Genomic DNA, 26,038 nt, shown 5'->3' on the forward strand with positions numbered 1-26,038 from the left:
ACCTCCCCCCACGTGATAAAGCGGATAGATTTCAAACCCTCGTAACGTTGTGTTTTATCTTTTGTAACATATATCGATGGCATAATGTCCGAAATCCTGTTGTAACTTCCATCGTCAATAACAAACTGTATTGATATCACAAGGAACTTGTTTATTTATTTTTACATAGTTTCATTTTCATTATTATTTAATGGTTATTCCTAATAATATTTTAAGGTAAAAAAGGGAAAATAAAACCACTTAAATTCCAGACAAACAGGCGTAACTTTTAATAGGAATATCTTGAATACATGTAGACACGAATCCTACACGATTATATCACATATATACAATTAGCTTATGTATTTACTATATGTACATAACATTTTGAAACTTATAATACAATTTTATGTACACTTTTCAGCCAAAATATAACATAAATTCAAACTAAAACTTAATCGTGAAATAATTATTTCCCACAAAAAATACAACTCTCTCTAATGTAAACAAAATAATACAAATCTGAAAGGAACATTTTCTGGATATAAATTACAAATAAATTGAGAAAATTATTGTCAAAATACAATTGAAATTTAAACTTTAGCTCGAATTAAATTTACAATTAATTAATTAATTCAATTATCTTGTAATTAATTACCGAAAAATTAAATATTACTGTTATATAGAACATATTCAAACGGTGTACGTGACTACTCAATCTTATATTCCTACTAGAAACATTGAAATATTATAACAAAAAGTACTGTATTAGTTAAGTACAGTTATATAAACCAACCCAGAACATTGACCACTCAACAACAACAACAAACTAACTGAACAAGAAACAACAAAATGTTATAGATAAAGATTAAACAAACAGTTTATCAATAAGTTATATGAACTACGAAAAGAAAACTAATTCGGAACAAAAATTAAGATAAATTAGGATAAAATACATTCTTAAATATTAGTTTGTGAAACAATACAGACTTCAATACAACAATACAAAATATTATCACTAACATAACAATTAGTTTCAAAATAAATCAACAATAATAGCCCAATAAAACTAAAACCGTATATTTCTTACCAACCAAAAGGTGGGAGAGACCTTCTAATTTATAAACGTTACAGTATTAACCAGTGAATTAGAGGAATAATTAACAAAACCAGAAAAAAATTCGGAAAATTGTCTCTTTTTTCCTGAACATTGGAATGCTTCAACAAACTTATCAAGTCCTTTCCATAAATAATAGTAATTTTAGTGTAATAATTAAATATCCGTAGAGAAGAATTAATAACTGCGTCAAACAATAAATCACTTAAGTAAACATAAAAATCTAAACATTTTTACACATTAAGACCCTAACTAATATTCTACATTTGGAAAACATTTTAAATGCAAAGCATTACGAGATTGAATCAGATTTGTACTGAAATACACACTATTGTACAGGAACATTGAATATTTAAAACCCTGCCTTACACTACGTGATAAAATAATGCTCTAAGAAGTCTTTGGTGTTGAAATGAACAACAAAACTGTCCATAGAAACTTAAAACCAACTTTATAATAGGCCTACGTAACTTACTATACATTTTGATATGTACAACAGTAGTATAATCTAGTTCATAAATAGACGTACTTCTGTTAACTACAGTGCTGGTAATAGTAAATTTGCACGTTGAGTAAAAACGTGCGTCAAGGCAATCTAATTGTCCGAAGTAAAAAGTGTTTATTATTTGTACTTGAGAGTAGTGGACCGTTGTAATTCCTAAGTGGTCAACGGTTTTTAAATCAAACATTAGGTTCATTCTTACACGTCACAGCTTGTTAAAGAGATCAGATCCTTCTGTACATTTGCCAAAGAGTACTTCATCCTTTGTACTAGATCAGTGTCAAGTCTTTGATCAGTCCTCGATGACGCGGTGCTGAGCGACAGTCGTGCACTATGAACTAGGGATTCCAGCTGCAGCTTTGCTAGCCGCCGAGATCCCTCTGGCGATCTTTTCCAGGTCGTACTTCCTGGCCATGTTCTCCATCTTGTAGAGGGTCGATATGGGGATGGCCGGGGGAGGCGGGGGTATGCGCCCGTTGATCCCCGCTTGTTTCTTGGCCACCGTGACAGACTGACTCTGATACATGATGGGGTAGGCGACAGAGCGACCGCGGGAGGCCGGAGATGCAGGGCGAGTCATGCTGCCTGAGAGCTTACTTGTAGACGAACGAACAGCTCCGGGCGCTGTCGGAGCCTTGTGCCTGCCGATGAACTTGTTAGCAAAACTCGTGCTGGGGGTGGGAATCTTCAACTGGGTAGGGGAAGACACCGAGGGGTATCTCTGGGGTGACAACTTCTGGTTGTTAGCCAACTGACGCTTCATGTCTTCCTGCATGTTCTTGTTGCTGACACTAACTGCGGTGTTGGTGAGTGTCATGAGGTTCCACATGCCGGAGGTATGCTGCTGCAAGGCACGAGTGGGGGATCCCTTGGGGACGGCTGCTGGGGTGGGAACTGGGGGACTGCCGGGTGATCTGCGGGGGCTGCCGGTGGCTGCTAGGTGACGGTTGATCAGAGGCTGAGTCATGGACAAGGCGGTCTGGTTGGGCGAAGGGCAGTTGGAATTTTCTGAAGCCGGCGACGATCCACAAGATCGATTGGATTTTCCAGATAAATCGAGGGCACCGAAACTCTCCCCCTTCTTTTCACCTACCTTTCTGTCACCTACTTTGTTGTCTTTACTGCTTTTGGCACTTTCAGTGGACTTGTTTGCTCCCTCAGTCTTAACCTTCGACACGGTCAGTGCGTTTTGCTTTGGTAACATTGCATTCAGACTGTTTGACTTCATGAGTTTTACAACAGGAATTCCCACAGGCACGTGTTTTTGCTTAGGTTGATTATTGTGTAGTTTGATATCAGAGTTCTTGTTTACGTTGTTCGGTTTATTGACCATGATGATTTCCAAAGACGGTTTCTTGCTTTCTAAATTGTTGTTATTCATCATCATCATTTTTTCTTCAGCAGTGACTTTGCTCACGGTCAAAGACGAGGTAGGAGATGTCAGTAGTATCGGTGTCTTCGGAGAGTTCTTACTAGCCTCCTCAGCACTCACTTTGCTTATCGTTGTGTTCACAGGAATTCGGGGAGGAGGAGGGGGTGTTATGTTTTTATGCCTCACTTGCCTCATTTGCAAGAGTTTTTCTTTGTTGGTTAATTGGGCCTTCTTGGCCTTTGAAGAGTCTAAGTTTCCATTGTGTAGTTGAGTATCTTTATCGACTTGAGACAAATCGTCCTGACCTTCCTTGGAGCTGGCCACACTCCGTACATCGTGGTCATCTGTTGACTGTGAGTTCCTGGAATCCTCATCAATATTAGAGTTAGAAGGAGATTGGGCGCAACTAGGTTCAGTTTCTTCGGCAATCGAGTATCTATGGTGCTTTATCTGTTTCGGTGAATTATGGTTGTCACTTAACGAGTGATATTTGGAATTGTCGTCTTGTTTATTTTTCAGTTTCCCTTGGCTTGACTCACTTTCACTTCTAGTTATTTTTAGTTTCAATTTCAATACGTCAACGTTATCGTCTGAGACAATGGTTGCTTCAGGGGCAGGAGAATAATCCCGTTTGTGTCGGTGGTGGTGTTTTGCTTTCTTGTTTTTCTTCCTGCTTTTACTTTCTTTTCTCACGACCTCTGTTTCCTCTTCGATGACGTTTTCCAGTTTTTCTTCTTCTACTTGAGGTTGAACCGAATCGACTTCCATTCCTTCTTCCGCATTTTCATCTCCATTCTTTTCTTCGGGTACTTCCTCAGGATCACATATCCTTAAACGATCCTCATCGTCGTCCTCTTCCAAGTCTTCACTGATGTCCATGGGTTGTTCTTCTTGAAGGATAAAATCTTGAGACGGTTCTCCTTCAACGTCCACAATAACCTCCTCGATGTCTTGATTAGCATCTGCTACCAAAACATCGCCTTCTATTGAGTCGGCAGTTTGAGAAACTTCTTCTGTTTCCATTACTTCGTCATCGTCTGCTATCAGATCTACTGCCGAATCTTCCGTTCTTCCCGGTGACGTCGCTTGGCTCTGTTCACCTTTGTCCTCCCTCGTATTCAGTTCCGGATATTCTTCTTCGACGTTTTCGCTTTCGATAGATTCCTGGCCGCAATTAAGAAGTTTATTCGGTGTTGGATTTTCCACTTCTTGGTAATTTTGAGTTTTATCAGAAAGAAGCGGTTCATCCCTTCCAATCCACCTTCTCCTTTCCATTTCCGATTGCTTACTCAGAGGCTTCTTTGACGGTGCCGGCCCGTCTTCCAGAACGACAGAGCTCGTGTTTTCCTTGAGTTTCCTCTTGGCCAGTCCCAATTCTCGCACTTGTTCTGCGAGTTGATTATCGGTTTCATCCACTTCTGTGGTCGCCACACTGGACACTGTCATTTCCAGAGAAGAGGAGGAAGAGCTCTCTCCCAATACGACTCTGTTGGTTTTCGTCACTTTTACTGCGTGCCTTTCCAAAATCTGATATCCGAATTTCATTGGCTCCTTCTGCAACACAAATTAAAAATACAACTATAATACATGAATAAATACAATTAATTATTAGAACCATTACATTTATGTTTCCAATAAAGCGTTTTATTTATTTAATTTTTTAGGATTTCACATTTTTGGTTACATGTTTTGTTGCAATAAAAATAAATGATATAGAAACTATCGCATAACGCGTGATAATATAGTGTATGCCTTACTCTGTCCCAGCTGTAGGTGTACGCCACATCAATGAGGGAGAATGACTCCGGCACCAGATTATTCAGGTAATAGATGTCCACCTGGAAACCAAAAGTGAAGTTAATGCATCTGTTATTTTATATTTTATTACAATTTTTATTGGACACTCCATATCTCTGATGTTACCCAGAGGTTCCTCACAGGCTGATACTCCGGTAGAAGATGGAATTGTGGTTGTAATTTGTGTACAAACCTTTTGTTTCTTAACTAAAATCGTAATAACCCGCATATCTAGTATTTACGACGAATTAAAGTTTTTACTCACCCTATTGTCAAACTTGAGACCATATTTCTGACGCAGGAACTTTTTCAGCATCCGAATGGTGAGAGCTCCCGGACACTGCAGGTACCTCTTCCCTGTCTGTAACGATAACAACTCATTACTCAACGACGTCTCAACTTAGTTCTTCAGTAGCAAATCTGTACGATATATCTCGTATTTATAGATACTTGAAATCAAAATTAATGAAACGATGAAGAGTCTCTCACCTTTCCAGCAGCGGATTCTGCGGAGTTGCCGCCCTGAGCCTTGTCTTCGGCATTCGTCCTCGCACTGGAACATAACATTTACAGTTAACATTTTCATTGGAAACAAAGATCCTATGTTGAGATGAAACATTTGATTAACAATTAGCCAGAAAGTATAATAGATGGAAGTGATATAATTGGTATAGAAGAAATCCTACAAATATAATTACCCCTATAGTAACTCACACGAAGTACTGAGCCGGCAATAGAGGGTTGAGTTGCGTACAATCGCCGCGGATAAAAATAAAGCAGATTACGAGGCAACGTGCTCCGGGACAATTTAGTAAACAGCCCCTGCTGGAGGGAGGGGGATGGGGGGAGGGAGTGGCTTTATTGGATTACAACAGACGGACTGACAGACAGGCGGGGTTCTCTCTAACTAAGCCAATTACGCCATAACACGTGACGTAATCTTATTAAATACATGCCTGCATCTGAGGATTGGTCTAGTCCTTTCAATGTGAAGTGATCATTACAGATTCCAAGTTGTTCATTGATGAGTATAACGTAAACAATTATTGTCGAGAGAATTGTTAAAAAACGGAACGAATAGCCTATTAGCGCCTTCCTTGGCTGGTCTAAATGTTGGATAAATATTCAGAGTATTTCGGTAAGCCCTTTGGCAAAAAGGTTTAAAGATCAGGTGAATTTTTTGAAACATTTTTGTCCACCTTCTAGGTCTTACATCTTCATATAAATTTCGGCCAGGCTTTGAGTAAACATCAAAACTTGTGCTCAAGGTTGATTCGAACGAGAAGGAGAAAGGTGCACAAGCAACATTTCCATTCCGTGTATTCAACTGATCAAGTTCTTTACGGCCCCGACTGTCCGAAGAGCGCGGGTATACATCAAGGCAGTTGTAGGCTGTGGGCGCCAATTTGCGGGTAGATCCTGAGACAGATAATCCGGTGAGTGGGTGATTATGTAAATATACGGTCGAGAGCTCGCCGGCTAAGGTAAGGAGTGCCGCAAGGCGCACGGCTGGTTCCCATACTATGCCGAGAGTGGGCGGGGCACCCGTCACGGTGGGAGACCACAAAAACCTGTTCCGACCACCTTTTGGACGCAGGGTGCTCATTAGGGGGATACAATGTATCCGATTCAATTAGTGCTTGTGTCTTGTTTATTTTAATTGCTCACTGAAAATGTGTTCCGTACTGAGTTACTGAAGTAGTCCCTCGGACACAAGGACGCGCGCCACATACCGGTTTGTGAACACCTCTTTTCTGAAAATATATTAGTTAATAGTCAATTATTCATTGCGGAGACAAAATACATTTGACCACTCATGATGCATTCATACATCGCCAATGTTTCCCGCTTCGTTCAGTAGTCAATTTTGTTATCGTAGGGTATCCCAGGAATACGACAGAAACTAGTTTACATTATTAAATTCATTTGACGCTAAACAGCGTTTCAAACGAGTTATGAACGCCTTGTGCGTAAAAGGCATTTCTTAATGCACCGGGCAATCTGTTAATAAATGAAACATTCCCTGTCTGCGAAGGCAAGCGTTCATAAACCACCGTCCTGTGTCTCCCAGTTCGGTAGTTGTCTCTGCCTCTAGTGACGTACGAATGAATGTCTCGGCCCGTAGTCAAGGGACATTTAGACATACAATACAACGTTGTTTCCAAAATTTAGAGGCTAGACAGAGGTAACAGTTGCAATTTTTTGAAAGTTGACCTGCGCGACTCTCGAACTTTAACTTTGCCTTGATGCAGATCGCTTGCTTCTGCAATTTGAACATTCTTGAAAATTGATTATTTTACAAGCACCCCACAACAACAATCCGTAAGTAAGGTGGGGTTAATAAAGCTGTAATATCCGTATCAAAACTCGACTTGGGCAGTATTTGGCTAGAGGCCTGAAAACATAAATGCCTGGCGCTTAATTTTCATCAAACGTAAATTTCATAAAATTTAGATGAATAAACTTCTTCAAGTATTGTATCCTCTAACATAACGCTTGGTCCATACACAAAGTTTACTGAGTCTACTGTTAGATAGAGAAGAATTTGTCTATAGATTGAGGTTGTGGGAGTGTTGGGACACAATTGTTAATCCCAGCAAAAGTGTTTTGTTCCAAGACTGATTTCGAAGGTTCGTTGAAATAAAAAGTCTATTATCAGCATACTGCATACTGCACGATTGTATAGTGTGGCAGCGACGATTGTATGTCCTTGACATAAAGCAGGAAGAAATTTGGACTGAGAATGGATCCTTGAGGGACTCCATAAGTCATTTTCGCAGATTTGGAGACATGATAAGAGATTTGTTATACGAAAAAATCATGGCTAAATTGATTATAGTTAATAATGCAGCTCACGTATTACAAATCTTTATGGCAGGTAGAGGGAGATAAATGACAAAATTAATACGGAGAACCGCTTATATATACACTTCATAGCAATCAGTCAATCTCAAAGTACTCTTACATGAAGCATTTAGACAACCGTTCCCGAACTCCTAGCTCTCCTCAAGCTAATGCAGCATCAAATTGATTAATTAGTGTCATCGAAAAGTAAAATATCACAACACAAAACCCGCCTGCTCCCCTTAGCCTATTGTCTGGCTGAGGGATCCCGGCCCTCTATCTCACTCTGCAAGCAGCAATTTCATCTGCAGCCCTTTGTATCCCCTTCACACTCCCTTCTCCATCCTTACAACATCCCTTCCCATTCCGGTTCGTGGACGTGAAGACCTGTTCCTCGTGGGACATCAATTTAACACTGCTCGACGATTTTGAGGAGACTAATCAATATAGAATCAGGTGTTAACGAAAGGGACTTACGCGAATTGAGCTAAATTAGCTACAATAGTTACTTTTTTGTCAGGCCGTTCTTAATATTACTACTTAGATCGTAGTAAGATGGGCTCATCCTGATGCTGAGTCGTCGCTAAGATCGATCTCAACATTAGGTTTATACTTATAAACACCTTTCATTTCATTAGAAGACAGTAACATTTGTTCTAACTTCATAAATAAGTTGCACATATGAAATATTGCAAAGATATTGATTCAACGCAATACACGATTCTGGTAAGATGACATAATTTGACGAATCAGGTTGTAAAACGTATAGTATTGCATTTACTTCTAAAAACAGACTCATAACCACACTGTAATAGCTTTCAGGAATAAAAATTACATTTTTACACAAACCATTTGTTTTTATATATGTTTTAACAGGTCGAGACTTAATAGTAATGCCATGTGATTTTTACAAAGTAACATATTTTGATATAGAAGAACAGGAACAATGTAAAGTTAATAAAATTATAACATGCGTATACTGTACTGTATATTGGATGTAAGTAAACAATGTACACGTGTAACCGTCATGTACTTTGTCCACTCACGCCATTAAGAATGTTGAAGATAAATACGACGATTTAGTGCAACTCATGTGATTACCAACTGACGTAGATTACGAGATTCAATGTGAACCACAAGGAAGTGTCAATCAAACAAATAACTTTCTACCCATCGCGTTTGTTTACTTTTTCAAAACATTTTTAAATTTTGAATTATTCCGAAAGTGTATAAACCGAAAGATGGGTGCGAATTCCGGCAATATCCGACATAGCGCGTGATGGTGCCAATGTGATGGTGCCAATAACGCTGTCGCACCATGTGGTCGCCGCCTTTGTCCACCGCACAATGCCCAGTGCTGCTGCTGCTGCTGTCACAGATTACGCCACGCTAGCTCGCCTAATACAGACAGTTGTAATAGCCACCGTGCAAGGAAACTTGCTGGGCCTCACCCCGTCCTCAACTGGGTCACCTTCTAGCCTTCAGAGCCTTTCAACTGATCTAGTCTGTTGTCTGTTTCACGGGATAATAACAAAAGCCTTTAGGAATGTTTCAGCAATGTCATTCACAACCAGCAATGTTCCTTTGATGATTGTGATTTGTAAATGGGACGTGTTTATATAAAATACGTGACCTGAACCTCTCAACGTTCTCAATCCAAAAGTTGAGAAGAGCATCTACGAAAATCTTATCTCCAGATACGATTGAAGGGAAACGTTTTAAAACGTCTCATGAGAAAATTGAAGGAAACTAATTTTGAAGGTTTCGTCCATAAACCGAAGGAGGAACAAGGAAATAGTTTCAGAGACTGAAACATGACGAGTAGAACTGTAATGTTGGCGTGACTGCAGTGGGCTGAGAGAGGGGGAAGGTTGGATTTACCCCAAATTGATTTCACGAGCGCACTAAACGGCCGTCAGATTCCCCCAGCCCCCGAGTTACGACCAATTAATTCATCCTTCGTGACACTCCCGGAGCGTGTTCACTTTCAGGTGAAGTTTATTCATTTCAAACAGCCCCTTTCACATTTGTAAAGATAATCTAGCTTTAGTGTATCGTTAAGAAATGTGTAAACCTACAGCATACGATGATGTATGTTTAAGTACACCGTATTGCAGAGGGATATGTCTTAGCTTGACAGCTCTCGGCTACTGCAGGAACAAGATCACGGCGACTCGGTGGCGAAAGAGAGCACTACGCGAGGTCAATTAATCTGTCCACGACTCATACGAAAGATAGAAGTATCTCCATCAAACAGTTTTTATCAGTGTTGCTTTTTTATGTTAAAAAATAACATTCTACTAAAGCATCTTACCAATGATTTTGGACCACGACATAAGCTAATTTTGAGATCATAACCGAATTCTCAAATTCTCCTTCCGCAAATATTGTTAGTTACGTCACAACAATATGCTTCATTATTATAAAGTTCGAACCTGAAACGGCCCCGACACAGTGGTATTTCGACTCTTGGACCGTGTGGGAGGGAAGTCAATCAGCAGCCGCTGCCACTCGCGTGCCGTACACACGGCCCACACTCCTGGACCATTACCCGAATTAATCTCCCATTCACACCCAGTGCCGCGGCAGTTTTTAATGGGACTTTGACAAAGCTGCGGCCCACCCCACGACCACAGGCACTCTGCTGATTGGGCTTAATGAGGGTGAATAGATGGAGGCTGGTCTGTTAGAACTTCCGTCACGTAACAGCCCGAGATTTATTATATATTTTATATTTCAGTGGCACTGGGTATAAGGATAGTCTTACAAATACAATAATTATCGTTAGTCAACAGAATACTTTGTACCGGAATATTCTATCTGAACTATAGAAAATGTAGAAAAAGTAAACAGGAGTCTTAATCCTGTAAAGTAGCTTGGTTCTTCAATCACCAACCAACATATTAAGAAAATAAAAATAAAAACTCAAACTATCAATGTCACTAAATCAGTAAATGCATTGTACGTAGTCTAGTAGCTACTGTTTAATAACAAAAAGGGAATTAAACTTTTAAGCTTATGTTTCAGCATATACGAGTAGGTGTGATTGGAAAACCAACGTACGGCAAACAACAGCAAACTGGAAGTGAATGCCGCGTTTAGTCAACGTTTTTAATTTTTATATTCAATAAAATAGAAAACACTGAACTCCAACATTAGGTTCACAATACAGCCCGTGTATTAATTAGTCCCTAGTTGTGACCATGACATGTTACTCCCTGTACTCCAACATTAGGTTCACAATACAGCCCGTGTATTCCTTAGTCTCTAGTTGTGACCATGACATGTTACTCCCTGGACTCCAACAGCAGGTTCACAATACAGCCCGTGTATTCCTTAGTCTCTAGTTGTGACCATGTCATGTTACTCCCTGGACTCCAACAGCAGGTGCACAATACAGCCCGTGTATTCCTTAGTCTCTAGTTGTGACTATGACATGTTACTCCCTGGACTCCAACAGCAGGTTCATAATCCAGCCCGTGTATTCCTTAGTCTCTAGTTGTGACTATGACATGTTAATCCCTGGACTCCAACAGCAGATTCACAATACAGCCCGTGTATTCCTTAGTCTCTAGTTGTGACCATGCCATGTTACTCCCTGGACTCCAACAGCAGGTTCACAATACAGCCCGTGTATTCCTTAGTCTCTAGTTGTGACCATGACATGTTTCTCCCTGGACTCCAAAATTAGGTTAATAATACAGCCCGTGTATTCCTTAGTCTCTAGTTGTGATCATGACGTGTTACTCCCTGGATTCCAACAGCAGGTTCACAATGCAGCCCGTGTATCCCTTAGTCTCTAGTTGTGACCATGCCATGTTACTCCCTGGACTCCAACAGCAGGTTCACAATGCAGCCCGTGTATCCCTTAGTCTCTAGTTGTGACCATGCCATGTTACTCCCTGGACTCCAACAGCAGGTTCACAATGCAGCCCGTATATCCCTTAGTCTCTAGTTGTGACCATGCTATGTTAATTCCTGGACTCCAACAGCAGGTTCACGACATTGAGCCTCGAGTGCAGTCCACTAGCTACAGCATAGCTGCATTCGTTAATCGCCAACCGCTGTGTTACCCTCTGCTCTAATCAGGACGATGTACTCCTTCCAGTTGGAACTACTTCAGCCTATTTCCGCCGGAAGACACGCGGACACGCAGAAGCAATTAGCCGGTAGGTATCTCTAGGCTCGAGCTTCTCACATCGCTCTTGGTGGCCGACCTGTGTGGCACACTTTCTGCGACTTTTACAGTCACCGTCCTCGGATCCTGCCTCTCCTCATGTCTGGTCGGGGAATGTAACAATTCTTCTAGAAATAGGTTATAGAATAGAATGTGTTCACTTTGACTATCAGCGTAGATATGTATGATGACACCTATTCTGCCTATTGACACATAGAGCAGTGCAGGTCCCCATGTCGCCTGTAGCCCAGACCCTGATGTGTGTGACAGCTGCCGACTATGAGGGCTGTATGCGGGCCTGGTGACAACTTGCCCGTAATTACGCTCGTGCCGGCGCTGATACGCTATCACACCACGTGCACGCCCCGACCCGTCAGGCCTTACACAGAAGCGATGTCTCGGAAGAATCGATACAGGACGGACTGAGAGACAGCATGTGGTGGGTGTAGCCGAGCGACCAGAGGTAGACTCGATTACAGATTCTGTGTTGAATGCCTTACACAGAAGCGATGTCTCGGAAGAATCGATACAGGACGGACTGAGAGACAGCATGTGGTGGGTGTAGCCGAGCGACCAGAGGTAGACTCGATTACAGATTCTGTGTTGAATGCCTTACACAGAAGCGATGTCTTGGAAGAATCGATACAGGACGGACTGAGAGACAACATGTGGTGGGTGTAGCCGAGCGACCAGAGGTAGACTCGATTACAGATTCTGTGTTGAATGCCTTACACAGAAGCGATGTCTTGGAAGAATCGATACAGGACGGACTGAGAGACAGCATGTGGTGGGTGTAGCCGAGCGACCAGAGGTAGACTCGATTACAGATTCTGTGTTGAATGCCTTACACAGAAGCGATGTCTCGGAAGAATCGATACAGGACGGACTGAGAGACAGCATGTGGTGGGTGTAGCCGAGCGACCAGAGGTAGACTCGATTACAGATTCTGTGTTGAATGCCTTACACAGAAGCGATGTCTTGGAAGAATCGATACAGGACGGACTGAGAGACAGCATGTGGTGGGTGTAGCCAAGCGACCAGAGGTAGACTCGATTACAGATTCTGTGTTGAATGCCTTACACAGAAGCGATGTCTTGGAAGAATCGATACAGGACGGACTGAGAGACAGCATGTGGTGGGTGTAGCCGAGCGACCAGAGGTAGACTCGATTACAGATTCTGTGTTGAATGCCTTACACAGAAGCGATGTCTTGGAAGAATCGATACAGGACGGACTGAGAGACAACATGTGGTGGGTGTAGCCGAGCGACCAGAGGTAGATTCGATTACAGATTCTGTGTTGAATGCCTTACACAGAAGCGATGTCTTGGAAGAATCGATACAGGACGGACTGAGAGACAACATGTGGTGGGTGTAGCCGAGCGACCAGAGGTAGACTCGATTACAGATTCTGTGTTGAATGCCTTACACAGAAGCGATGTCTTGGAAGAATCGATACAGGACGGACTGAGAGACAACATGTGGTGGGTGTAGCCGAGCGACCAGAGGTAGACTCGGCGAAGGAGTGCCGCGCGCGTGTGGCCAATCATGCGGTCCAGTTGATACGATGATTGGCTGACGGGCGTGCCGTCACATCGCGTCATCACGTGGCCCGTCACATGAATACCAGTCAAGTTCCTGTTAATGTGAGTTACAAATCTAGTAACTAATTTTGTACAACGGCAAATTCAAATTTGGACATCAGTAAACGGTATCAAGTGTATGGTATCATCACTACGGGTTTTAAACACGTGTAAAAGCGTATGGTATCATCACTAGTCGTTTTAAGTACGTCTAAAAGCGTATAGTGTCATCACTAGGGGTTTTAAGCACGTCTAAAAGCGTACGGTATCATCACTAGGGGTTTTAAGCACGTCTAAAAGCGTATGGTATCATCACTAGGGGTTTTAAGCACGTCTAAAAGCATATAGTGTCATTATTAGGGGGTTTTAAGCGCGTCTAAAAGCGTATGGTGTCATCACTAGGGGTTTTAAGCACGTCTTAAAGAGTACGGTATCATCACTATGGGTTTTAAGCACGTCTAAAAGCGTACGGTATCATCACTAGGGTTTTAAGCACATCTAAAAGCGTATAGTGTCATCACTAGGGGTTTTAAGCACGTCTAAAAGCGTATGGTGTTATCACTAGGGGTTTTAAGAACTTTTATTTTCCAAAAGAATTTAAACTGTTAACAGTCCGCACGTCACAATCCACAATCACATTAATGTTCATGGACTGTTGTAGACAGAGCGGCAATCGCGTGTTAACGAAGGACGATAGCGAGTCTCTGGTCGCGGTCCAGCGGCGCGGAACGTCCTCCGTGGCTCACAAATTGGTGAAAATCCTTCCCCGCCCGGTCAATTGCCGGATTCCATTGTCATTTGGCATTGAGTGATGGCCGTAGATTATAGCCTGAGCGCTGTACACAACAGAGTCTGTAAATACTTCGCATCCCACGATCTGGGCGAACAATTCCTTTCTGTGCAGAAACGTTGTATGTTCATGAATTACCATGGGCACGGTATTTACTTGACTAGATATATATTGACAAGTTCAGTATTTGTGCAAACAACAGATCAAGTTGTGGCTCCAAGACTAGCGAGTTGACGCCACAGGCGGCGCGGCGGGCGAGCTCTGATAATATCTCCTAACGACCGCCGTCATCATCGGCGAGCTCGGCCCGGCACAGGCACACTACCGCCGCCGATCCTTCTCGTCATCGTCACCTAGTCGCCGCACTACCGCACAACCGCCGCCACTTTCTCCTCATCAGCCTCGTGCTATACAGTCAGTAACTACTGCCGCCCTCCTTCAGGCTCGTTGACATTTGTCCTCCATTACATAACGTCGGCCTTCAGTCCATCAAAATATTAAAAGTGACAGTTAACTCTGTGTTACCAGCTCAGCACAGGTACTATGTTATCATATCATTGTCAGTATATTCAATTATTCAATAGCAGAACATCCTGGTAATATATCCTTTGTTTGAAGTTGTATCAAGGCATTGGTATATCCCAAGGTACTGGATACAGACTTCGTACCGAATGCTGTCCCGAGCTCCACAATCTGGACTCAGAATCTTGGATAGTGACGAGACGATAATTAATGCTGTCCATATATTCCCGATGGCTCCAGAATCTGGACTCGGTGCCAGCTCGGTATAACTGTTATCTTAGATAGTGCGTGACGATAATTAATGCTGTCCATATATTCCCCATGGCTCCAGAATCTGGACTCGGTGCCAGTTTGGTATAACTGTTATCTTAGATAGTGCGTGACGATAATTAATGCTGTCCATATATTCCCCATGGCTCCAGAATCTGGACTCAGTATCTAGGATAGTGAGTGACGATAATTAATGCTGTCCATATATTCCCCATGGCTCCAGAATCTGGACTCGGTGCCAGTTTGGTATAACTGTTATCTTAGATAGTGACGTAACGATAATTAATGCTGTCCATATATTCCCCATGGCTCCAGAATCTGGACTCGGTGCCAGCTCGATATAACTGTTATCTTAGATAGTGACGTGACGATAATTAATGCTGGCCATATATTCCCGATGGCTCCAGTATCTGGACTCAGTATCTAGGATAGTGAGTGACGATAACTAATGCTGTCCATATATTCCCGATGGCACCAGAATCTGGACTCGGGGCCAGCTCGATACAACTCTTATCTTAGATAGTGACGTGACGATAATTAATGCTGTCCATATATTCCCCATGGCTCTAGAATCTGGACTCGGTGCCAGCTCGATATAACTGTTATCTTAGATAGTGACGTGACGATAATTAATGCTGTCCATATATTCCCCATGGCTCCAGAATCTGGACTCGGTGCCAGTTTGGTATAACTGTTATCTTAGATAGTGACGTGACGATAATTAATGCTGTCCATATATTCCCCATGGCTCTAGAATCTGGACTCGGTGCCAGCTCGATATAACTCTTATCTTAGATAGTGACGTGACGATAATTAATGCTGTCCATATATTCCCCATGGCTCTAGAATCTGGACTCGGTGCCAGCTCGATATAACTGTTATCTTAGATAGTGACGTGACGATAATTAATGCTGTCCGTATATATTCCCCATGGCTCTAGAATCTGGACTCGGGGCCAGCTCGATATAACTCTTATCTTAGATAGTGACGTGACGATAATTAATGCTGTCCATATATTCCCCATGGCTCTAGAATCTGGACTCGGTGCCAGCTCGATATAACTCTTATCTTAGATAGTGACGTGACGATAATTAATGCTGTCCGTATATTCCCCATGGCTCTAGAATCTGGACTCGGTGCCAGCTCGATATAACTGTTATCTTAGATAGTGACGTGACGATAATTAATGCTGTCCGTATATTCCCCATGGCTCTAGAATCTGGACTCGGTGCCAGCTCGATATAACTGTTATCTTAGATAGTGACGTGACGATAATTAATGCTGTCCGTATATTCCCCATGGCTCTAGAATCTGGACTCGGTGCCAGTTTGGTATAACTGTTATCTTAGATAGTGACGTGACGATAATTAATGCTGTCCATATATTCCCCATGGCTCTAGAATCTGGACTCGGTGCCAGCTCGATATAACTGTTATCTTAGATAGTGACGTGACGATAATTAATGCTGTCCGTATATTCCCCATGGCTCTAGAATCTGGACTAGGTGCCAGTTTGGTATAACTGTTATCTTAGATAGTGACGTGACGATAATTAATGCTGTCCGTATATTCCCCATGGCTCCAGTATCTGGACTCAGTATCTAGGATAGTGAGTGACGATAACTAATGCTGTCCATATATTCCCCACGGCTCCAGAATCTGGACTCGGTGCCAGTTTGGTATAACTGTTATCTTAGATAGTGCGTGACGATAATTAATGCTGTCCATATATTCCCCATGGCTCCAGAATCTGGACTCGGTGCCAGTTTGGTATAACTGTTATCTTAGATAGTGCGTGACGATAATTAATGCTGTCCATATATTCCCGATGGCTCCAGTGGACTCGGTGCCAGCTCGGTATAACTCTTATCTTAGATAGTGACGTGACGATAATTAATGCTGTCCGTATATTCCCCATGGCTCTAGAATCTGGACTCGGTGCCAGCTCGATATAACTGTTATCTTAGATAGTGACGTGACGATAATTAATGCTGTCCGTATATTCCCCATGGCTCTAGAATCTGGACTCGGTGCCAGCTCGATATAACTGTTATCTTAGATAGTGACGTGACGATAATTAATGCTGTCCGTATATTCCCCATGGCTCTAGAATCTGGACTCGGTGCCAGTTTGGTATAACTGTTATCTTAGATAGTGACGTGACGATAATTAATGCTGTCCATATATTCCCCATGGCTCTAGAATCTGGACTCGGTGCCAGCTCGGTATAACTGTTATCTTAGATAGTGACGTGACGATAATTAATGCTGTCCGTATATTCCCCATGGCTCCAGTATCTGGACTCAGTATCTAGGATAGTGAGTGACGATATATAATGCTGTCCATATATTCCCCACGGCTCCAGAATCTGGACTCGGTGCCAGCTCGATATAACTGTTATCTTAGATAGTGACGTGACGATAATTAATGCTGTCCGTATATTCCCCATGGCTCTAGAATCTGGACTCGGTGCCAGTTTGGTATAACTGTTATCTTAGATAGTGACGTAACGATAATTAATGATGTCCATATATTCCCGATGGCTTCTGAATCTGGACTCGGTGCCAGTTTGGTATAACTGTTATCTTAGATAGTGACGTGACGATAATTAATGATGTCCGTATATTCCCCATGGCTCCAGAATCTGGACTCGGTGCCAGCTCGGTATAACTGTTATCTTAGATAGTGACGTGACGATAATTAATGCTGTCCATATATTCCCGATGGCTCCAGAATCTGGACTCAGTATCTAGGATAGTGAGTGACGATAATTAATGCTGTCCATATATTCCCGATGGCTCCAGAATCTGGAATCAGTATCTAGGATAGTGAGTGACGATAACTAATGCTGTCCATATATTCCCGATGGCTCCAGTATCTGGACTCAGGATCTAGGATAGTGAGATGACGATAACTAATGCTGTCCGTATATTCCCGATGGCTCCAGTATCTAGGACAGTGACAGTGTGCGTGGTGCGTGGCCCGGACTTGTGAGAACAAACACAATGAGCGACTGGGGGAAGCGGAGAGCGGCGTTCACGACTCGGTGGATACAGAACAGCTTGTCATCAGGGAATGTGTCTGGCCAGTAATTACTCTATTACCGCCGCATCTATTTACTATTCACTAAGTATCGCGCGGCGCGGTCTAATTAAAAGTTTCATCACACTATTAACCCGCACATTTGCATGGGGCTTTCACCGACTGCGGCAGCCGGAGTGTGGCAGGTCCGTACTTAGCTTTCACCCGGTCTCCTGGGCTACTGTAGTCTCCTAGGCTACTGTTCTTCATCAGAGGGGAACATCCCCCAGTGGCTTCACTATAGTCGTCATTACATTATACAATTTGCATAACTAGACATCAATCCCAGAACTATAGACAAGCAAGAGAGAACAATTCTAGAGGAGCGGTTGGACAAGACTGTGCGTGTGCGTGTGTGTGTGAGTTGGCGCTGGGCCACCACGCGAGTACCCCCCCCCCCCCCCCAACAACACCGCCTCACGCTACTCCGACAACAAGCGCCTTTTATCATGTTATCGCCATAAACTCGCTCTCCTGTCCGTGCTGTGCCAACTGGCGCTCGCCCTACACAACTCTCCGCCTTGTCGGTAATTCATTAGGCGGGAACCTGAGAGATATCCGCCCCGGCAGTCTAACGCGTCTATCGATCATACATTATACAACGTTCGGTGAAATGTCGTCAAACTGTGCAAGATCTCACAGCTCCAACGTTAAACCACATAATAATTATTTCACGGTTCGAAACTTCTATTGAAACGATCTCCCACAATCTTCCCCTACTTCCTTGTATATCTCGCATTCGTTGTTCACTTCTATAACAGTAATATACGAATCTAATGCATTTTCTTTTCCTATATCAGCTTTAGGTCTGATATTGAGTTATGTCGTACAAATATTATGAAGCGTAAAAATAATTTAAAACAAAAATGAAATATGTATTTCTTCAAGCAACTCATTATATCTATTCTACTTCGTTTTTTTCTCAAATCAAGATTACTCTGTCATAACTTACAATATGATTCTAGCACCTATTACATGGAAACGAGACTAAGTTTTTCAGTAGTGCTATTAAAGGAATTTATATGAAAAAAAGAAAAGAATTTCCTACCATGATATAAAGTTTATATTGGAATGTGAAATTTTCAAGTAAGGTTATTCTTTTGGTTGAGTTTGTAGTAAATTTGAATAATAACCATGAACTACTAAGTAAGTCAAATTATAAAATCTTATGCAGTCTACTATTAAGTTTTACTGGTTCATTCTCAACTCAGTTACGTCGGCAGTGACAGAAGAAGTACACATTTACTTCCAACAAGCCGTAACCGCGAGAGGGAGGACACCAGAATGGAGCCAAGTCTCCAAGGAAGGTTTCAATGCGGTCGCAGGATTTATCGAAACATAAACAACAGTGAGGACCGTAACGGGACGACTTGTATAATAGATATTATTGGTTTAGATAATGTCGGTCTTGGCGGGAGATAATCATTGATTTGTGACGGTGAGCGGCGCGGGACAGCGCGGGGGGTGGGGGAGGGTGTAGGCTCGTGACTCGCCAATTTGCGTTAATAACACATCTTCCGCATCACGACCACAACTCACTCACTCACTCACTCACTACAGCCACCGCCTCCGTCGGGGCACAATCATTTCTAGGACTGCATACGATTTAAATAAATTCCCGAATATATTGACCTTAACACGTCTTAATCTCATGTGGCTGCAGATATACGAGATATTGCTGACTCCAAACCTTCATCACAAATAAATTACTAGATTTATGCTATATTTGAATTTCTAAAATTGAATCTATTCGTCAACGTGTTTTTTTCAAAAACTTTGACTAATTGGTATCATAAATTACCCAAGATCTCCAAAACCCACGATTGTGGTCCAAGGAGTAACACCATAAAACCAAAGTCTTTTAATTGTCCTCGGTTTTTTTGTAATAATTGTAAAAACAACCTTTTAAGAGTTTGATGACGTTTTTGGGCGTTATTTCATCAAGATGAAGAGACCAAGACTGGTCGCTCCAAAGTTTGAACCATTAAACAGTCTAACCTGAGGAACACTATCCTGAAATTGATCATGACAGGATTTCAAGGAAGCATCCAAAAGTCCAACCAGTGACAATCGTGTCAATTACAGTGTATGCCTACCATAAGTTTGTTGGCAAGTTTATCAAAAGAGCAGCAGTCTCTGATATGCAAATGCCACCTTCCTCTTGTTGGGCGTATTCTTTTCGGGAGATAAAACTGAACAATTTTGACTCAGCATTCCAAGGAAAGAGTCCATAAGTAGAGGCAGCGACAACCGGATTCTCTCACTACCGAATGTTTTAGTGCACGTCTCATTGCTGCACTTCAGCCATGGGGGTTTCCATAATCACGAGTAAGGATATTCCTGGCCTATGTAATCTGCTTTTCGATCCATTTGGGAGTCCAGAGTCTAATTACAGCCTTACATACTGTTGTTAGCATCAATTTGTACGGTAGATACATTGATCGATAGTACTGTGAAACCGATGCTCGTACAGGGCGACCGCACTTGTACAACTCTACTTTGTACAAGGTCTAAATCCAACTCTAAAATGGTAAGATCCACTGATAGATACCTGTTGTAGTACTCTATTGACAGGCTGAAACTGTCCTCTGGAGAGAACGACTGGTACTTCGCCAGCCTGGCGATGTCTCTGTGGAAGTCCGGGGACTCTGGATTGGTGTAGAACTGACGTCTCCTCTGTAACTCTCGCTGGAACAGTCCCGGCACCACCTTGTACACCAGCCTCTGCAGCGTCGTGTCAGGCCTGGTCATCACAGAACATCGATCAGGCTTTGATCTTCATTATCATCGTACCTTACTCTAGAGATGTGCATTGTAACTCTAATCACATCTCATTTAGCGATCTCATTATTCGTTTTTCCAAACTAACGTATTTTGGATTTACAAAATAATAGAAAGGTAACATGGCAGATAATTTGGGTAAGTAAAAAGATTAGAATTATATAATTGCACAATTATATTTATTTAATAGGAAGTCCTAAATATTTGACATATCCTTGTCCACATCGAACAATACTGAAAAATAATTTGGACAAACGTGGGACTTTTTTGTTTTTGGCAACATAATCGCTTACTAATGTCTTCTAGGAACAATCTGCCACAAGTCTATGTTTAAAATTCGTAACGGTCTTAGCAAGTTTAGCAAGTGGAGATTTCCGAGCTTGGTGCTAGAGAATGGATAAATCCTGAGCATTTTCTGGTCAACTTTAGGTAAGTAATGCTCATATTCACAGTAAACAGTCGTTGTAGTACTTGAAGTACTAAACAAATCTTCAAAGAGCTCAGAAAGAGCCAAACGATTGTGAAGATTTGGATAATCACAGTTAGCCTATATGTGCAGAGTGATCAGTGTTGAGGAACAACTGCGGGTTAATTTTATCACGATTACATTTTGTTAATTAAAATGTATTGGAAAAATGAAAAGGTTCCAAACTCTGCAATAAAATTAATCTCAAACATACAAAAAAGGGAATTTTGATTACCAAAGTACAATATCGGCATAAGTCATTGTCCTACTGTTCTTATCAAGCCAAAGAAAATGAATCAATAACACTCACGATACAGTAAAGTAAGCCTTTCCTCCTTACCTGATGCTGAGGAGGGGTTTTGACTTGTGCAGTTGGACATCGCAGATCGGGCAGAACTTGCTGGTCTCCAGGTGTTTCACGATACACGATCTGCAGACTGAAAATGAAATCATGCCTTTAAAATCTTAATTTATTTTAATTTGACAAGTGTAATTTTTAATAACCTTTACAATATTAGTCAATTAGATTCTCAAGTTCTTGTAACGCTTCATAAATTATAACATTTTTCAAAACACTGTCCTTGAAAAGGACATTAGAAATTGAGGAAATTAATAGTCTACTATGTATAATTGAAGACCAGTCAATGTACCAGTACAAACAATGAACAAAATATAGAACATCTAATCTTTATCATCGTGTATTACTTCACAGTATACATCTATACAATGGTGACAAACAGAATAATTAACCGAATAGTACCTCGCCCTCAATGTACCAGTACAAACAATGAACAAAATATAGAACATCTAATCTTTATCATCGTTTATTACTTCACAGTATACATCTATACAATGGTGACAAACAGAATAATTAACCGAATAGTACCTCGCCCTCAATGTACCAGTACAAACAATGAACAAAATATAGAACATCTAATCTTTATCATCGTTTATTACTTCACAGTATACATCTATACAATGGTGACAAACAGAATAATTAACCGAATAGTACCTCGGCCTCAATGTACCAGTACAAACAATGAACAAAATATAGAACATCTAATCTTTATCATCGTTTATTACTTCACAGTATACATCTATACAATGGTGACAAACAGAATAATTAACCGAATAGTACCTCGCCCTCAATGTACCAGTACAAGCAATGAACAAAATATAGAACATCTAATCTTTATCATCGTTTATTACTTCACAGTATACATCTATACAATGGTGACAAACAGAATAATTAACCGAATAGTACCTCGGCCTCAATGTACCAGTACAAGCAATGAACAAAATATAGAACATCTAATCTTTATCATCGTTTATTACTTCACAGTATACATCTATACAATGGTGACAAACAGAATAATTAACCGAATAGTACCTCGGCCTCAATGTACCAGTACAAACAATGAACAAAATATAGAACATCTAATCTTTATCATCGTTTATTACTTCACAGTATACATCTATACAATGGTGACAAACAGAATAATTAACCGAATAGTACCTCGGCCTCAATGTACCAGTACAAACAATGAACAAAATATAGAACATCTAATCTTTATCATCGTTTATTACTTCACAGTATACATCTATACAATGGTGATAAACAGAATAATTAACCGAATAGTACCTCGGCCTCAATGTACCAGTACAAACAATGAACAAAATATAGAACATCTAATCTTTATCATCGTTTATTACTTCACAGTATACATCTATACAATGGTGACAAACAGAATAATTAACCGAATAGTACCTCGCCCTCAATGTACCAGTACAAACAATGAACAAAATATAGAACATCTAATCTTTATCATCGTGTATTACTTCACAGTATACATCTATACAATGGTGACAAACAGAATAATTAACCGAATAGTACCTCGGCCCTCAATGTACCAGTACAAACAATGAACAAAATATAGAACATCTAATCTTTATCATCGTTTATTACTTCACAGTATACATCTATACAATGGTGACAAACAGAATAATTAACCGAATAGTACCTCGCCCTCAATGTACCAGTACAAACAATGAACAAAATATAGAACATCTAATCTTTATCATCGTTTATTACTTCACAGTATACATCTATACAATGGTGACAAACAGAATAATTAACCGAATAGTACCTCGCCCTCAATGTACCAGTACAAACAATGAACAAAATATAGAACATCTAATCTTTATCATCGTTTATTGCTTCACAGTATACATCTATACAATGGTGACAAACAGAATAATTAACCGAATAGTACCTCGCCCTCAATGTACCAGTACAAACAATGAACAAAATATAGAACATCTAATCTTTATCATCGTTTATTACTTCACAGTATACATCTATACAATGGTGACAAACAGAATAATTAACCGAATAGTACCTCGGCCTCAATGTACCAGTACAAACAATGAACAAAATATAGAACATCTAATCTTTATCATCGTTTATTACTTCACAGTATACATCTATACAATGGTGACAAACAGAATAATTAACCGAATAGTACCTCGCCCTCAATGTACCAGTACAAACAATGAACAAAATATAGAACATCTAATCTTTATCATCGTTTATTGCTTCACAGTATACATCTATACAATGGTGACAAACAGAATAATTAACCGAATAGTACCTCGGCCTCAATGTACCAGTACAAACAATGAACAAAATATAGAACATCTAATCTTTATCATCGTTTATTACTTCACAGTATACATCTATACAATGGTGACAAACAGAATAATTAACCGAATAGTACCTCGGCCTCAATGTACCAGTACAAACAATGAACAAAATATAGAACATCTAATCTTTATCATCGTTTATTACTTCACAGTATACATCTATACAATGGTGATAAACAGAATAATTAACCGAATAGTACCTCGGCCTCAATGTACCAGTACAAACAATGAACAAAATATAGAACATCTAATCTTTATCATCGTTTATTACTTCACAGTATACATCTATACAATGGTGACAAACAGAATAATTAACCGAATAGTACCTCGGCCTCAATGTACCAGTACAAACAATGAACAAAATATAGAACATCTAATCTTTATCATCGTTTATTACTTCACAGTATACATCTATACAATGGTGACAAACAGAATAATTAACCGAATAGTACCTCGCCCTCAATGTACCAGTACAAACAATGAACAAAATATAGAACATCTAATCTTTATCATCGTTTATTACTTCACAGTATACATCTATACAATGGTGACAAACAGAATAATTAACCGAATAGTACCTCGCCCTCAATGTACCAGTACAAACAATGAACAAAATATAGAACATCTAATCTTTATCATCGTTTATTGCTTCACAGTATACATCTATACAATGGTGACAAACAGAATAATTAACCGAATAGTACCTCGCCCTCAATGTACCAGTACAAACAATGAACAAAATATAGAACATCTAATCTTTATCATCGTTTATTGCTTCACAGTATACATCTATACAATGGTGACAAACAGAATAATTAACCGAATAGTACCTCGCCCTCAATGTACCAGTACAAACAATGAACAAAATATAGAACATCTAATCTTTATCATCGTTTATTGCTTCACAGTATACATCTATACAATGGTGATAAACAGAATAATTAACCGAATAGTACCTCGGCCTCAATGTACCAGTACAAACAATGAACAAAATATAGAACATCTAATCTTTATCATCGTTTATTACTTCACAGTATACATCTATACAATGGTGACAAACAGAATAATTAACCGAATAGTACCTCGGCCAGCTTGCCCATATATGCGTAACCCGTACACATTTTTTGAATAACAAAAATATATTTCTAGTCTTGAAATCAGTTTTTCTAAAAAGCTACAAAATGCTACCAACTAGGACTCAAGAGTAACAAATAGAGAAACAAACGATGATCCCGCACAAGTAACGAGGGAAGTAGCGAGAGAGCCGCGGTTCCCATGAGCGTGTCTGGCGGAACTGATGGCAGGGTGTTCTCTCACTGATTACAGCCAACAACTAGGACTCATGAGTAACAAATAGAGAAACAAACGATGATCCCGCACAAGTAACGAGGGAAGTAGCGAGAGAGCCGCGGTTCCCATGAGCGTGTCTGGCGGAACTGATGGCAGGGTGTTCTCTCACTGATTACAGCCAACAACTAGGACTCATGAGTAACAAATAGAGAAACAAACGATGATCCCGCACAAGTAACGAGGGAAGTAGCGAGAGAGCCGTGGTTCCCATGAGCGTGTGTGGCGGAACTGATGGTAGGGTGTTCTCTCACTGATTACAGCCAACAACTAGGACTCATGAGTAACAAATAGAGAAACAAACGATGATCCCGCACAAGTAACGAGGGAAGTAGCGAGAGAGCCGTGGTTCCCATGAGCGTGTGTGGCGGAACTGATGGTAGGGTGTTCTCTCACTGATTACAGCCAACAACTAGGACTCATGAGTAACAAATAGAGAAACAAACGATGATCCCGCACAAGTAACGAGGGAAGTAGCGAGAGAGCCGCGGTTCCCATGAGCGTGTCTGGCGGAACTGATGGCAGGGTGTTCTCTCACTGATTACAGCCAACAACTAGGACTCATGAGTAACAAATAGAGAAACAAACGATGATCCCGCACAAGTAACGAGGGAAGTAGCGAGAGAGCCGCGGTTCCCATGAGCGTGTCTGGCGGAACTGATGGCAGGGTGTTCTCTCACTGATTACAGCCAACAACTAGGACTCATGA

The 26,038-nt window shown here is 40.9% G+C and overlaps 1 protein-coding gene across 1 annotated transcript in view; it reads right to left on the bottom strand.

Annotated features, from left to right (window-relative positions):
- Positions 1 to 245: 245 nt before the first annotated feature.
- LOC124363254 (muscle M-line assembly protein unc-89-like) overlaps positions 246 to 26,038 on the bottom strand; it is a 96,707-nt gene continuing 70,914 nt past the window's right edge. Inside the window, exons 3-8 of the mRNA XM_046818457.1 lie at positions 21,620 to 21,716; positions 20,584 to 20,775; positions 5,257 to 5,320; positions 5,033 to 5,128; positions 4,728 to 4,808; positions 246 to 4,524 (exon numbers count right to left, since the gene is read on the bottom strand). Of these exons, the coding sequence (XP_046674413.1) occupies positions 1,930 to 4,524; positions 4,728 to 4,808; positions 5,033 to 5,128; positions 5,257 to 5,320; positions 20,584 to 20,775; positions 21,620 to 21,716 (3,125 nt within the window). The 3' untranslated portion in view covers positions 246 to 1,929. The remainder of the gene's footprint in view (positions 4,525 to 4,727; positions 4,809 to 5,032; positions 5,129 to 5,256; positions 5,321 to 20,583; positions 20,776 to 21,619; positions 21,717 to 26,038) is intronic.

Source organism: Homalodisca vitripennis, chromosome 5 (genome assembly GCF_021130785.1).
Source record: "Homalodisca vitripennis isolate AUS2020 chromosome 5, UT_GWSS_2.1, whole genome shotgun sequence".
Lineage (NCBI taxonomy): Eukaryota > Metazoa > Arthropoda > Insecta > Hemiptera > Cicadellidae > Homalodisca > Homalodisca vitripennis.